Source organism: Homarus americanus, unplaced genomic scaffold (assembly GCF_018991925.1).
Source record: "Homarus americanus isolate GMGI-L3 unplaced genomic scaffold, GMGI_Hamer_2.0 scaffold55640, whole genome shotgun sequence".
Lineage (NCBI taxonomy): Eukaryota > Metazoa > Arthropoda > Malacostraca > Decapoda > Nephropidae > Homarus > Homarus americanus.
This window is the reverse complement of record NW_024713650.1, coordinates 5,278,537-5,290,222: the sequence shown is the minus strand read 5'-3', so window position 1 is coordinate 5,290,222 and position 11,686 is coordinate 5,278,537. Positions and strand designations below refer to the sequence as shown.

At 41.9% G+C, this 11,686-nt stretch overlaps 1 protein-coding gene across 1 annotated transcript; it reads right to left on the bottom strand.

Annotated features, from left to right (window-relative positions):
• Window positions 1-289: 289 nt before the first annotated feature.
• LOC121874528 lies at window positions 290-976 on the bottom strand. Its single transcript, XM_042378677.1, has one exon. It carries the CDS (start codon window positions 974-976, stop codon window positions 290-292), a length of 687 nt encoding a protein of 228 aa, XP_042234611.1.
• Window positions 977-11,686: the final 10,710 nt, after the last annotated feature.

The window sequence follows — 11,686 nt, the reverse complement described above, 5'->3', positions numbered from 1 at the left end:
AAGGTCAGATAGATTCAGAATAAGTATTAACTCAACTATAAATAAAATTGAAGTTTTGCATCCAATAGTAAATCAAATAAACAATTTAATGAATTTGATAAAATTATAACAAAAGTATGAACATGTTGGAAAAACAAGAATTTTAATAAAAATAACTGCCATCGATCATGGATAATGGATATATTGAACACAAACATTGATCAATTGCAAAATAGAAAATAAACATTACCTTTATTTCCAGACCAGGCACTTTACGTGACCTGGCCTCTGCAGAGTTTTTGTTCAACTTTTAGAAGTCAATCTCTCTGAGGATGTCATATTCGATACACATCAAAGCCAGGTGGCTGAGCCTATCTTGACACATTGTAGTGCGAAGTCTGTTTTTAATAAACTTCATTTTACTGAAAGAACGTTCTCCAGAACAATTTGTGACCATGAGCACCAAGTACATCCGTAGCATTATTTCAACATTTGGAAATGTATCTACAACTTTCCTGTCTATCAACAGCTTGTAAAGGTAATGTGCCCTCCCTTTCTCATCATCTTCGTCTTCAAGAAATTGAGTGAAGAATGCTGTAAACTGCACAAGTTCAACTCCAAGTGTTTGATCCAAATCATTTTTGTACTCAGCAACCAATTTTGCTGCAGCTGCTTCAATTTCGTCACAATTCATTGACTCCAGTTTAGACAAGAACCCGAAAATTGAACAAGTTTCCTCATAGGCCTTTAACCGTTGATCCAGTGTACTCAGGAACTGATCAATTGCTGGAAGGAAATTCTGAACCCGAAATTTTTCTGACTGTGAGAGGGCTGCTTCTTCTGATCGTCCATAATCCATTGGATTGAGTCGTACATTACGTTGACGCTTGCGTGTCTGTGAATAGTCCCCAGTTTCTGACATTTCCCTTCCCTTCTTCTCATAAACATGGAAGCAATCTCTTTTTTCTCGTACAAAACATTCCAAGGACTTCAGCATTGCTACTGCTGTGTTCAAATCGAGTTTAGGATCTTACAATGCATGGCTTGTTGCATCAACTCTGCCAAGAATGTTATGCCAAAACACAGCATAAATAGCAGTCTCTAATTTGCACATCTTATCATGGAGACCATTGGCTTCATAACATGTTTTGCTTGTCTCATTTTCATCTCTAGCTATTTTAGCAAGTGCTTCACGGATTGGGAGATAGCCTTGGACAACTACTTTCACTGCAACTGCTCGACAGGACCATCTTGTTGTGGAAATCCTCTTTGGCACAGATACCGGGCCAGACGCTACAGTTTTCAATAAATCACTAAGAATTGCATATCGATGTGTAGAAGCTGTGAAGAACACATAAATTGCCTCAAGAAAATAAAAAAAATGAGATAGCTTCTTGACAACATTCAGCTGCAGCTTTTCCAGCCAAGTTTAATGAATGACCAGCACAGGGTATCCAAATTGCATGATGATTTTCAGCTACAACTTTGGCTTGCAGACTTCCCACTCATAGACGTTTCATTATCATAAGATTACCCACGACAATTTTGAATGTCAATATCATTTTCTGCAGGAAACTTCATCAAACCTTCAAACATTTCTTGAGCCTTATGTCCTTGATTTGGCAAGAATTTCACAAATCTCTCAACAGGTGTGTCATGCTCCATGTATCTGAATATCAGAGTTAGTTCATCAATATGGCCTTCATCAGGGGTGGAATCTAGAGAAATTGAGTAATATTTTGAGAGCTTTATATGTGAGATAATTTCGTTCAGTACTTCATTGCCCATGAGTCTGACAATTTCTTCACAGATGGTTGAAGACAAATAGTTTGTATGACCAGTGCCACGATTAGCATGACTCTGGATGTGTTGCCTGAGGAAATCATCATACTCGGCCAAAAGAATCTATACCTCCAGTTCCTTTTGCACGACTTGCTGCTGACAAAACTGCTTGAATGTGGTCCTTTGATTGCTCATGGACAACAAGACTATTAGCATGCTTCCAGTCGCAGAACCCATCAGATGTGAATTGAGATCCTGAAACACCCATTAGCTTGCAAAAGAAGCAGTAGACCCGCCCATTTGCGTGGGAGAAACAAAGCCAAGAACGCTTTACAACTTCCCTATTTCGATTCCTTTGCTCAAACATGGCTGGTGTGCATTTGCGACTGACATTGTTTGCATTTTTTTGTACTGCTGATTTTGCATCCAAAAATTTAGCACCACTGTGGTGGAGTCTCTCAGAACCGTTCGCAGCCCAATAATCAATCAATTGTTTTGTCAAATGTTCTGACCATAAGCTAATGTCAATGTCATAATTTTGTGTAGTTGCCATTTGCACTTCAGGAGGCACATGCTTTGAGTCAATTTCAATCTCCTCGGCAGTCTGGTCATTTCCCCCTGTAGATAGGCTAGAGCTGCCATATAAAGAGGAAGCTGATTCATCACATGCAGGTACTTGTTCTAGTTGCCTTGAAGATAAGCTTGCAGAAACACTGACTAGATGTTCTGAAGCTGATGGACGAGTGAAGACTTCAGTCAGTCGACGTGTTTTTGTAAATTCTTTAGCTTTTCTCTCAGCACGTTCTTTAGATGTCTTTCTCTTTGCAGCACCACTTTCGAAACGTCGTACACCTTTGTGTCTGTCCATTCCACTCATTTCTGCAACATTAATTTTCTGTCAACAAAGACGGACATCTAATTTTTTTTATAATTAAAAACGTAACACAAATTGACCGTTTGCTTTTTGCTACTTTATGGAGAGGTTAATTGATTAATAAACTCCCTGGAACATTTGGACACAAGCATATTTTTAAAATTTGGAATTTTGGGTAAGATTATGACCTCTCCCTCTGACTTCTCCCAGTCCCACCCCTAAAGCTCGCCGTCGGTTCGCCTCCTTTTCACCATTGACTATACTGTATATACTGTATACTGTATACTGTATACTGTATACTGTATACTGTATACTGTATATACTGATCGTGGAACTGACAGAATAACTCAACTTACTTGCAGCCAATCGACCTGTAGTATCTTAAAGCACAATTATATATGTGAACGTATATTCTAAGAGCACACCCACCCACACTCAAGCACAAGCATCAATCGACTCTCTCTCACTCGCACTCTCACTGTACATTTGCAAAACATGTTGTAGGAAATGACAACTGACAAGATCATTCATCACTGAGCGGCGACGACTTCACTCAACAAGCACACATGACAATTCTCTCTCTCATTTTACATCTGCAAGACATGTTTATGTCTACTCGTGGGAAGTTCATGAATCATGGGCGACCCGAGTCTTCTCTTTAATCGACAGACACATGACAACCGATGTGCAGATACTACACGACCCAACCCCCTCCGACCGACTGTCAACAAACACAGCGCCCTGATGGCATTCGTAATGGAAGTGATAATGAAAAAAATATTTTATTTGTTTTTTTTTTTAATCTCAATTTCGTTATTCCATGTAGTTCATTTTTAATCAATATATGTTTGTGGAATTCTAAATATGTTATTAGCAACACAAACATTAGCATTCATTAAAAATATATATTTCATAGGAAAATCCAGGTATTCATGAATTTCAAGGAGTAGCTAGCCTAATTTCTATCACGCTTCTTGCTGAACATAGTTTTACGTGATGGAATAGATAAACATGAATTTTAAAGAATGAAAATAAATATAATCCAAATGAATAAACAAATAAATAAAATATTGTAATATGTAGAGGCCCCAGATTGCGGAGGCCCTTGGGCAGCTGCACACTTTGCCCACTCCTGAATCCGGCCCTGCAGTGCATGTTGCATAGATTCTCTGTTATGTGTCATTATTGCACAGTCATCTGCATACTGTAGTTCTATGACCTGAGTTGTTAAGGTCTTTGTGTAGGCTTCCAGACGTCTAATATTAAAAAGGCAACCGTCAAGACGGTATCGTATGCCCACACCTGCATCTGGCCCAAGGGCATTGTGTGAGAGTTGTGCTACCGTACAGCCAGCAAAAAGATGTTAAACAACACAGGTGCCAGCACACAGCCCTGTTTTACGCCCATTTGGACACTAAATGGCTCTGGCTGCACACCACCTACAAGTACCCGGGCTTGCATTCCATCATGCATTTGGCGGAGGATGTTTAAAAATCTTGGTGGTACACCGACCCTCTCCACCATAGTCCACAAAAGTTCTCTGTTTACTGAGTCAAAAGGTTTGGAGAGGTCAATGAAGGTGGTGTAAAGGCCTATATTTTGCTGTCGACTTTTCTTGAATTTGCCTTGTTGCGATCCTTCCTGAATCCACATTGGGATTCAGGAAGAGTTTTCTCCGTTAGGTGTTGGAAAAGTCTTGAAAACATGATTTTTAACAGGATTTTGCCAGCAACTACAAGGAGGGAGATGCCCCTGCTGTTACCACAGATTGCTTTGTCACCTTTATTCTTATAGATTGTTATGATATTTGTATCTTTCCAATCCTGGGGGCTGGTCTCTGTGACCCATATGATGAGTAAGAGGCTATGGAGGTGCTCAGTCAGATGGGGACCTTCATGTTTGTAGATTTCAGCAGGAATTCCGTCAGGTCCAGCGCTCTTGTTGCTGAGCGCTTGTATTGCAGTTTCCACTTCTTGTAGGAGTGGGGCTTCATCCAGGAGTTGCAGGGTCGGCATGGGTGGGATGTTATCCAGTACTGTAGGTGTTATTGGATTAATTTGATTTAGAAGTGTGCTGAAGTGCTCAGTCCATCTTACTGCAATCATTTGATTGCTTTTGTAAAGTGTGGTGTGTTATATATATGTATGTTTATATGCTGCCTTTATTGATTATATATACATTATATGTTATGTTACTTCTTACCAAAGTCAGAAAGTGTTTAGGCTTGTGTAAACACGAAATGTGTAAGGCACGTTGTAACCAACACCTGAGAAAATAAACGCCCCAGACAGACCGACCATGCGACTTGTCATTCTCCCATTAAATAACGCAAGATACTACACTGGCGACGAGGATGGGATTCACAAAGTGTTGGTGAAGTCCTTGAAGAGAGGATAGTGACCACTGAAGGGAAGGCTACTCTGAACCTGGAGAATTTAAGTGAAGAGAGCAACCATGGCTGACGTCAGTGGATACATCGGACAATTGGGGGAGTATGATGCAGACAAGGAAGATTTCACATCATATTGTGAGAGAATGGATGTCTTCTTTCTGGCAAATGAATTAATGGACGACGGTGGTGATGCTCAGAAGAGAAAGGCCCTTGAAGAGAAAAGGAAGGCAATCTTTTTGACAGAGGTAGGAGCTAATGTTTATTCTACTCTGGTCAATCTGCTTACTCCAGACAAACCCAAGGACTCCTCACTGATTCAGATTACCAAGATTCTGAAGCAACGTTTTGATCCTGCTCCACTTGAGATCGCTGAAAGGTACAGATTTGGCACCAGAGATGGAGGTAAAGATGAATCAGTAAGTAATTATATAGTAGTTTTGAAGAAGTTATCCATTCACTGTACTTTGGACAGTTCTTGAACCGAGCTCTAAGAGACAGGTTTGTAATAGGCCTGAATTATGAAAAAATACAGAATAAGTTAATGAACACCACTAACTTAACTTTTGAAAGTGCATGTCAGATAGCTACAAGCATGGAATTGGCCGAGAAAAACACCAGAGAATTTGTTCCCAATGCTGGTAGTGAAACAGTTGGCAGTAGTGGCTCAGTGTGTAAACTAACTGTAGCTAAAAGGAATAATTATACCACAAAACAAGGAACAAATGCTGATTTAAAATGTAAGAGGTGGCGAGGGAAACATGAAAGCTTTCAGTGTAAGTTCAAGAATTCAAAATGTTACAATTGTCAACGTATTGGACATATTGCTCCTGCCTGTAGAAGTGATAAAGGTAGAGTATATGCCGTTGAAGGTGGAGAGAAGGAGATCAAAAACAGTATTCATGAGAGTGTTAGTAATTTTGGATCTGATAATGATGAGAGTGCCCATGTGTTTACTATTTATACCAGTCGTGAAGAGAAAGTTAAACATAGGTATAATGTGGACTTGTGTATTAATGACACACCTGTAGACATGGATGTGGATACTGCAGCTGATTTCTCCATAATGAGTAAAGAAATGTATGAGAAACTATTTGCGCGTGTGCCTTTAGAAGACTCAAGTGTCAAGTTGAGAACTTATACTGGAGAGATTTTGAACACAGAAGGTAAATTAGAGTGTGAGGTAAAGTGCAAAAATCAGAATTTAAAGTTGCCATTATTTATAGCTAGTTATGTGAATAGACCAACTTTGTTAGGTAAGAACTGGTTGTGTGAACTTGAGATGGACTGGAAGGAGATATTTAGTGTTAGAATGTGTAACAGTATTCCAGGTCTTGAGAAATTGCTTGAAAAATACAAGATTTTATTTGTAAAGGGACAGGATGGTATAAAAGGTTATGAAACTCATATCACCATTGATGAATTAAGATTAATATTTGCTGAACATGGAATACCAGAAGAGGTAGTCTCTGACAATGGTCCTCCATTCCAATCATCAGAGTTTAAAAACTTCATGAGACTCAACGGTGTAAAGCATGTACTGACCCCACCCTATCATCCTGCCTCTAATGGTGCAGCTGAGAGATCAGTTAGAATTGTAAAGGAAGCACTTTCCAAGCAGGTAATTCAAGGAACTGTAGGAAAATCAATGAAACACAGACTAGCAAATTTCTTACTCAGATACAGAACCACACCACATAGTGTGACAGGATGTACTCCTGCAGAGTTAATGGTGAAGAGACAGTTGAGAACAAGATTAAGTTTAGTAAAGCCAAGTCTGTTTGAAGTTGTAGAGAGGAAACAAGCTCAACAAAAAATGTATCATGATAAGTGTTCCAGTGAAAGAGTGTTCAAGGTAAATGATAGGGTGAGAGTTAGGAACATGGCTAAAGGTTATGGTACTGTACTTGCAAGGTGGATAACTGGTGTCATTGACAAGGTATGTAGATCTAGGACATATTTAGTGAAATGTGGTAACTCTTTGAGATATGTTCATGTGGATCACATCATTCAGGCACATGACGAGATGAATGTAGCACCAGAACATGATGATAAACTTGACACAGTTGCAGATGATGATCATCATCATGATGTCGAAGATGATGTTTCCCAGCATCCACTCACTGTGTCAACTGACTGTAGTGATGATATGTCTGTCACTGATAATGCACAGAGTGCATATGAAACCCCTGTAAAACTTGATGGAGGGAATATTCCTAGAAGAATAAACAGAGTTAGGAGACCTGTAATTAAATTAGACCTCTAATTATCTGAATTGTGAACAGGCCTTTCAAAACTGTTTAGTTAAGAAGTTATATTTGTTGTGTTCTATTCTCTTCTTCCCTGCCATATGTAATTCTGTATGTTTTGTTTATTTAGGATTTGTAGCAGCCATGCTCTCTTTTGAAAGGGAGAAATAGTGTTATATATATATATTTATGTTTGTATGCTGCCTTTATTGATTATATATACATTATATATTATATTACTTCTTACCAAAGTCAGAAAGTGTTTAGGCTTGTGTAAACACGAAATGTGTTAGGCACGTTGTAACCAACAACAGAGAAAAAGACGCCCCAGCCAGACCGACCATGCGACTTTTCATTCTCCCATTAAATAACGCAAGATACTACATGGTGCTATCTAAAGATCTTACTTGTGTGACATTTTTCCTTTGTGGGCCATAAATGGACTTAATTGCCCCATAGAAGCCATGTGTGCTATTGACATCAGCAAAGGCTTGAATTTCTTGTGCTTTTTTTTCCCACCAGTCATTTTCCATGCTGCGTAACAGTCTTTGTGTTTCTGACCTGATGTTGGTAAACCAGTCCCCCAGTGTTTGTGATTTTGGATTTGATAGCACTGCATCGTGGGCTAATTTTTTAGTTTTGAGAAGATCATGGATGGTAGATGAGTTCTCATCAAACTAGTCCTGATGTTGCTTTTTAGAAAAGCCAAGTGTTTCCATTGCAGCTTCACTCATTGCAATCTTCAACTCTTTCCAGCCATCTTCCACAGTGCCAGGTTCCATAATTTCATGGGCTGGGAGTTTTTCGGTTATCTTGTTTTTTAATGAGTTAGAGGTTTCTGGATTACTGAGGGTTTTGATGTTAAGTTTACGACTGGGGCCTTGCCTCAGGTGTTGGGGTCGAATTATCATTCAAATCCTGGATCTTATTGGCCTAAGGTCCATGCCACAGTCTGCACCCCTCATGGCTCTTGTGATTTGCACCTCCTTTAGGTCATCTTCGCGACTAATAACATAGTCAAGGAGGTGCCAGTGGTTTGATCGAGGATGTTTCCACGAGGTCTTGTATTTGGTTTTCATCTTGAACCAGGTGTTAGTGATCGTAAGATTTTATTCTGAGCACAGTGTAAGGAGTCGGAGTCCGTTGTTGTTCATCTTCCCTACTCCATGCTTGCCCAGAACTTTGTCCCAATTTTCATAGTCTGAGCCAACTCTAGCATTGAAATTCCCTAAAAGTAGAATTTTGTCAGTTGGTGGTACATCCGCAAGAGCAGTTTCCAACATACTATAGAAGCCGTCTTTTGTTTCTTCATTAGCATCAAGGGTGGGTGCATAAGCGCTGAAGATGGTAACATAGCGACCTTTGACCAGAGGGATGCACCATGTCATGAGCCTTTCGTTAATTCCAGCAGGCGTCTCAGGGATGTTGTGAAGGAGTGATGTTCTGACATCGAAACCCACCCCTTAGTCATGGCGCGTGTCTTCTGAGAGTCCCCTCCAGAAAAAGGTGTAGCCCTCCCTCACTTCCGTCAGTGAGTCCTCCCCACTCAGTCGGGTTTCACTAAGAGCAGCAATATCTATGTTATATCTCTTGAGCTCATTAGCGACCAAGGCAGTTCTTCTCCTTGGTCTTTCTTTCTCCCCACTGTCCAATAAGGTTCTGACACACACCCTCCCTCACACACACCCTCCCTCACACACACCTTCCCTCACACACACCCTCCCTCACACACACCCTCCCTCACACACACCCACCCACACACCCCACACACACCACCCACACCCCCACACACCCACCCCACACACCCCACACACACACACACACCACCACCACACACCCACCCTCACACACACCCCTCCCCTACACACACACACACACACCCACCCACACACACCCCTCCCTCACACACCCATCCCACCCACCCATACCCACCCCTCCCTCACACACACCCTCCCTCACAAACACCCTCCACACACACCTCCCTCACACATTTCTACACCACCCACCCACACACACCCACCACACACACACACCCCACACACACCCTCCCTCCCCACACCCCACCCCACCCCCCCTCCCTCACGTGCACCCTCCCCACAAACCCCACACACCCTCCCTCACACACTACCCTCATGCCCACCCACCCTCACACACCCACACACCCACCCTCACACACACACCACACACCCACCCACACACACCACCCTCACACACCCCCCACACCCACACACCCACCCACACACACACCCACACCCACACACCCACCCACACACACTCCCCCACACACACCCACCCACACACACCCACCCACCCCACACACACCCCACACCCACCTCCCTCACCACCCTCCCTCACACACACACACACACACCCACACCCCTCACACACCCACCCACCCACACACACACACACACACACACACACACACACACACACACACACACACACACACACACACACACACACACATCTACTCCATCACACACACACACACACACACACACCCTTCCCTCAGACACACTCCCTCCTCACACACTCTCCTCTGATATCCAGTTACACACACACACACACACACACACATACATCTACTCCATCACACACACACACACACACACACCTTCCCTCAGACACACTCCCTCCCTCACACACACTCCCTCCCTCTGATATCCAGTTCAGCGTCGATCACTAGGGAAGTCTACAAACTATGGTATGAGACTTCTCTGAAACCTGCGATCGATGGCTTTGTTGATAATTAAGTTGTGATTGTATATGCCAAATGAACTTGGTGAAGTCAATGAAGGCGACAGCCACAGATATCAGATATTTTTCTAAATTGCGTTAAATGTAATCGAGAAAGCTGAAAAAACACTGTGTGGTGGAAGAATTTTTCATTTTTCCAAATTGCTGATAATCTATGGAGCCTTTTTACCAAAAGACTAATTCATAGGAGCAGAAAAAAAAATGGAAAATGAGCTATGGGGGTGGAGGTTGCTCTTACCTCATTCATGTATAGAATCACCCTATCACCTCTGAAGAAGTTAATTTGCTTGTTTAGCGACTGCTGCTGCTGCTGCTGGCGGCCCCAATGTGGGTCAGTGACCTGTGCCCAGGTGGGCTTATGCCCGTAAAAAAAATAAAAATAAAAATACAAAATAAATCGGTGATCACACGAAATTGTTTAGACTGCACGTGTTCGCCGGGACGTTAATAGACCCCTGCTGTGCTGGTCATGTTTGGATTCCAATAGCCCCTGATGGGCAATGGCTATACATATAAAGTCTGCCAATCAGTTGGACATCTTGCCTGACTGAGAGAAGTATTGATAATGAAGCAGAAAGGTTTAGCTAGTTCTGGGGAGAGCTCCTTGTAGAGCTTCACTGGTAGGTCAATCAATGGGAGTGGTTGAGTGATTGATCCTGAGATTGTCCAATTGCCTAATGACTTCAAATTCTTGCACTAAATCAGTGTTATTTTGGTGAGTGGGCTGATAGGCAGGATGTGTTGTGTCAGGCTGGGGGAGCATCTGGCATATACTGTAATTGGTTGGGTAGTAAGACTTCTTTGCAGTGCATAGTTCGTGGATGACTGTAGCTGTTGTTGTCATTGCAATGAAAGTCCCTGCAGTGGTTGTAAAGGCCCTGTAGTGCGTTTTATATGACCTGCCTTGTTTGAAAAGAAAGCGGTTGTGGTTGGCTGTGCACAATCCATGTCCGCTCCTGCGACTGGGGATGTGATGAACAAGCCTAATCATCTTCCCAGCGACCCACATCACACTCCACTTCCCACTCTTTCTTTAAGTGACATTCATTGTCAGTGTTGTTATTACCTGATGAAAATGTTGACATTGAAATTTGTTCACTGAAATATCCAATTTAATTTTATACTGGCTCAATCACCAACAGCATCTTTCATCAATTTTTAATCACTAAAATCATCCAATTGAAGTCACTAAAATCATTTTTATATGAACAGCCAGCAGCTTGTAGCAGCAAAGCAGAGCATGTGGAAGGCTCAAAGAGGTAACAGCTGGTACTTGATGCAGAAACAGTGCAAGACTGGGTGATATTATCGCCATGGAAACACCACCCACCACCTCCCTATCCCCCATGCTTTGTATTCACCATTCTCTCTCACTCACACGCACACTTCCCCTTTCAATCTTCTACTCATATGAGTATTTATTGAGTAAATACACGTTTTTAATATAGTTTACTCAATTATTTTTTATACTATGCTTATGCACTGTATTGTAACTTTGTTATATCGTAGGTAAGAAGTTCCTCCTCCTTCCCTCCCTGCCTCCCAGCCTCCCTCCATGCGACCTGTTGTACTACTACTACTGTACAGAACTTACTTTGCTGTCACTCGGAATCGAGTATAACGATCTTCCAGCTATGATACAATGATATGAGT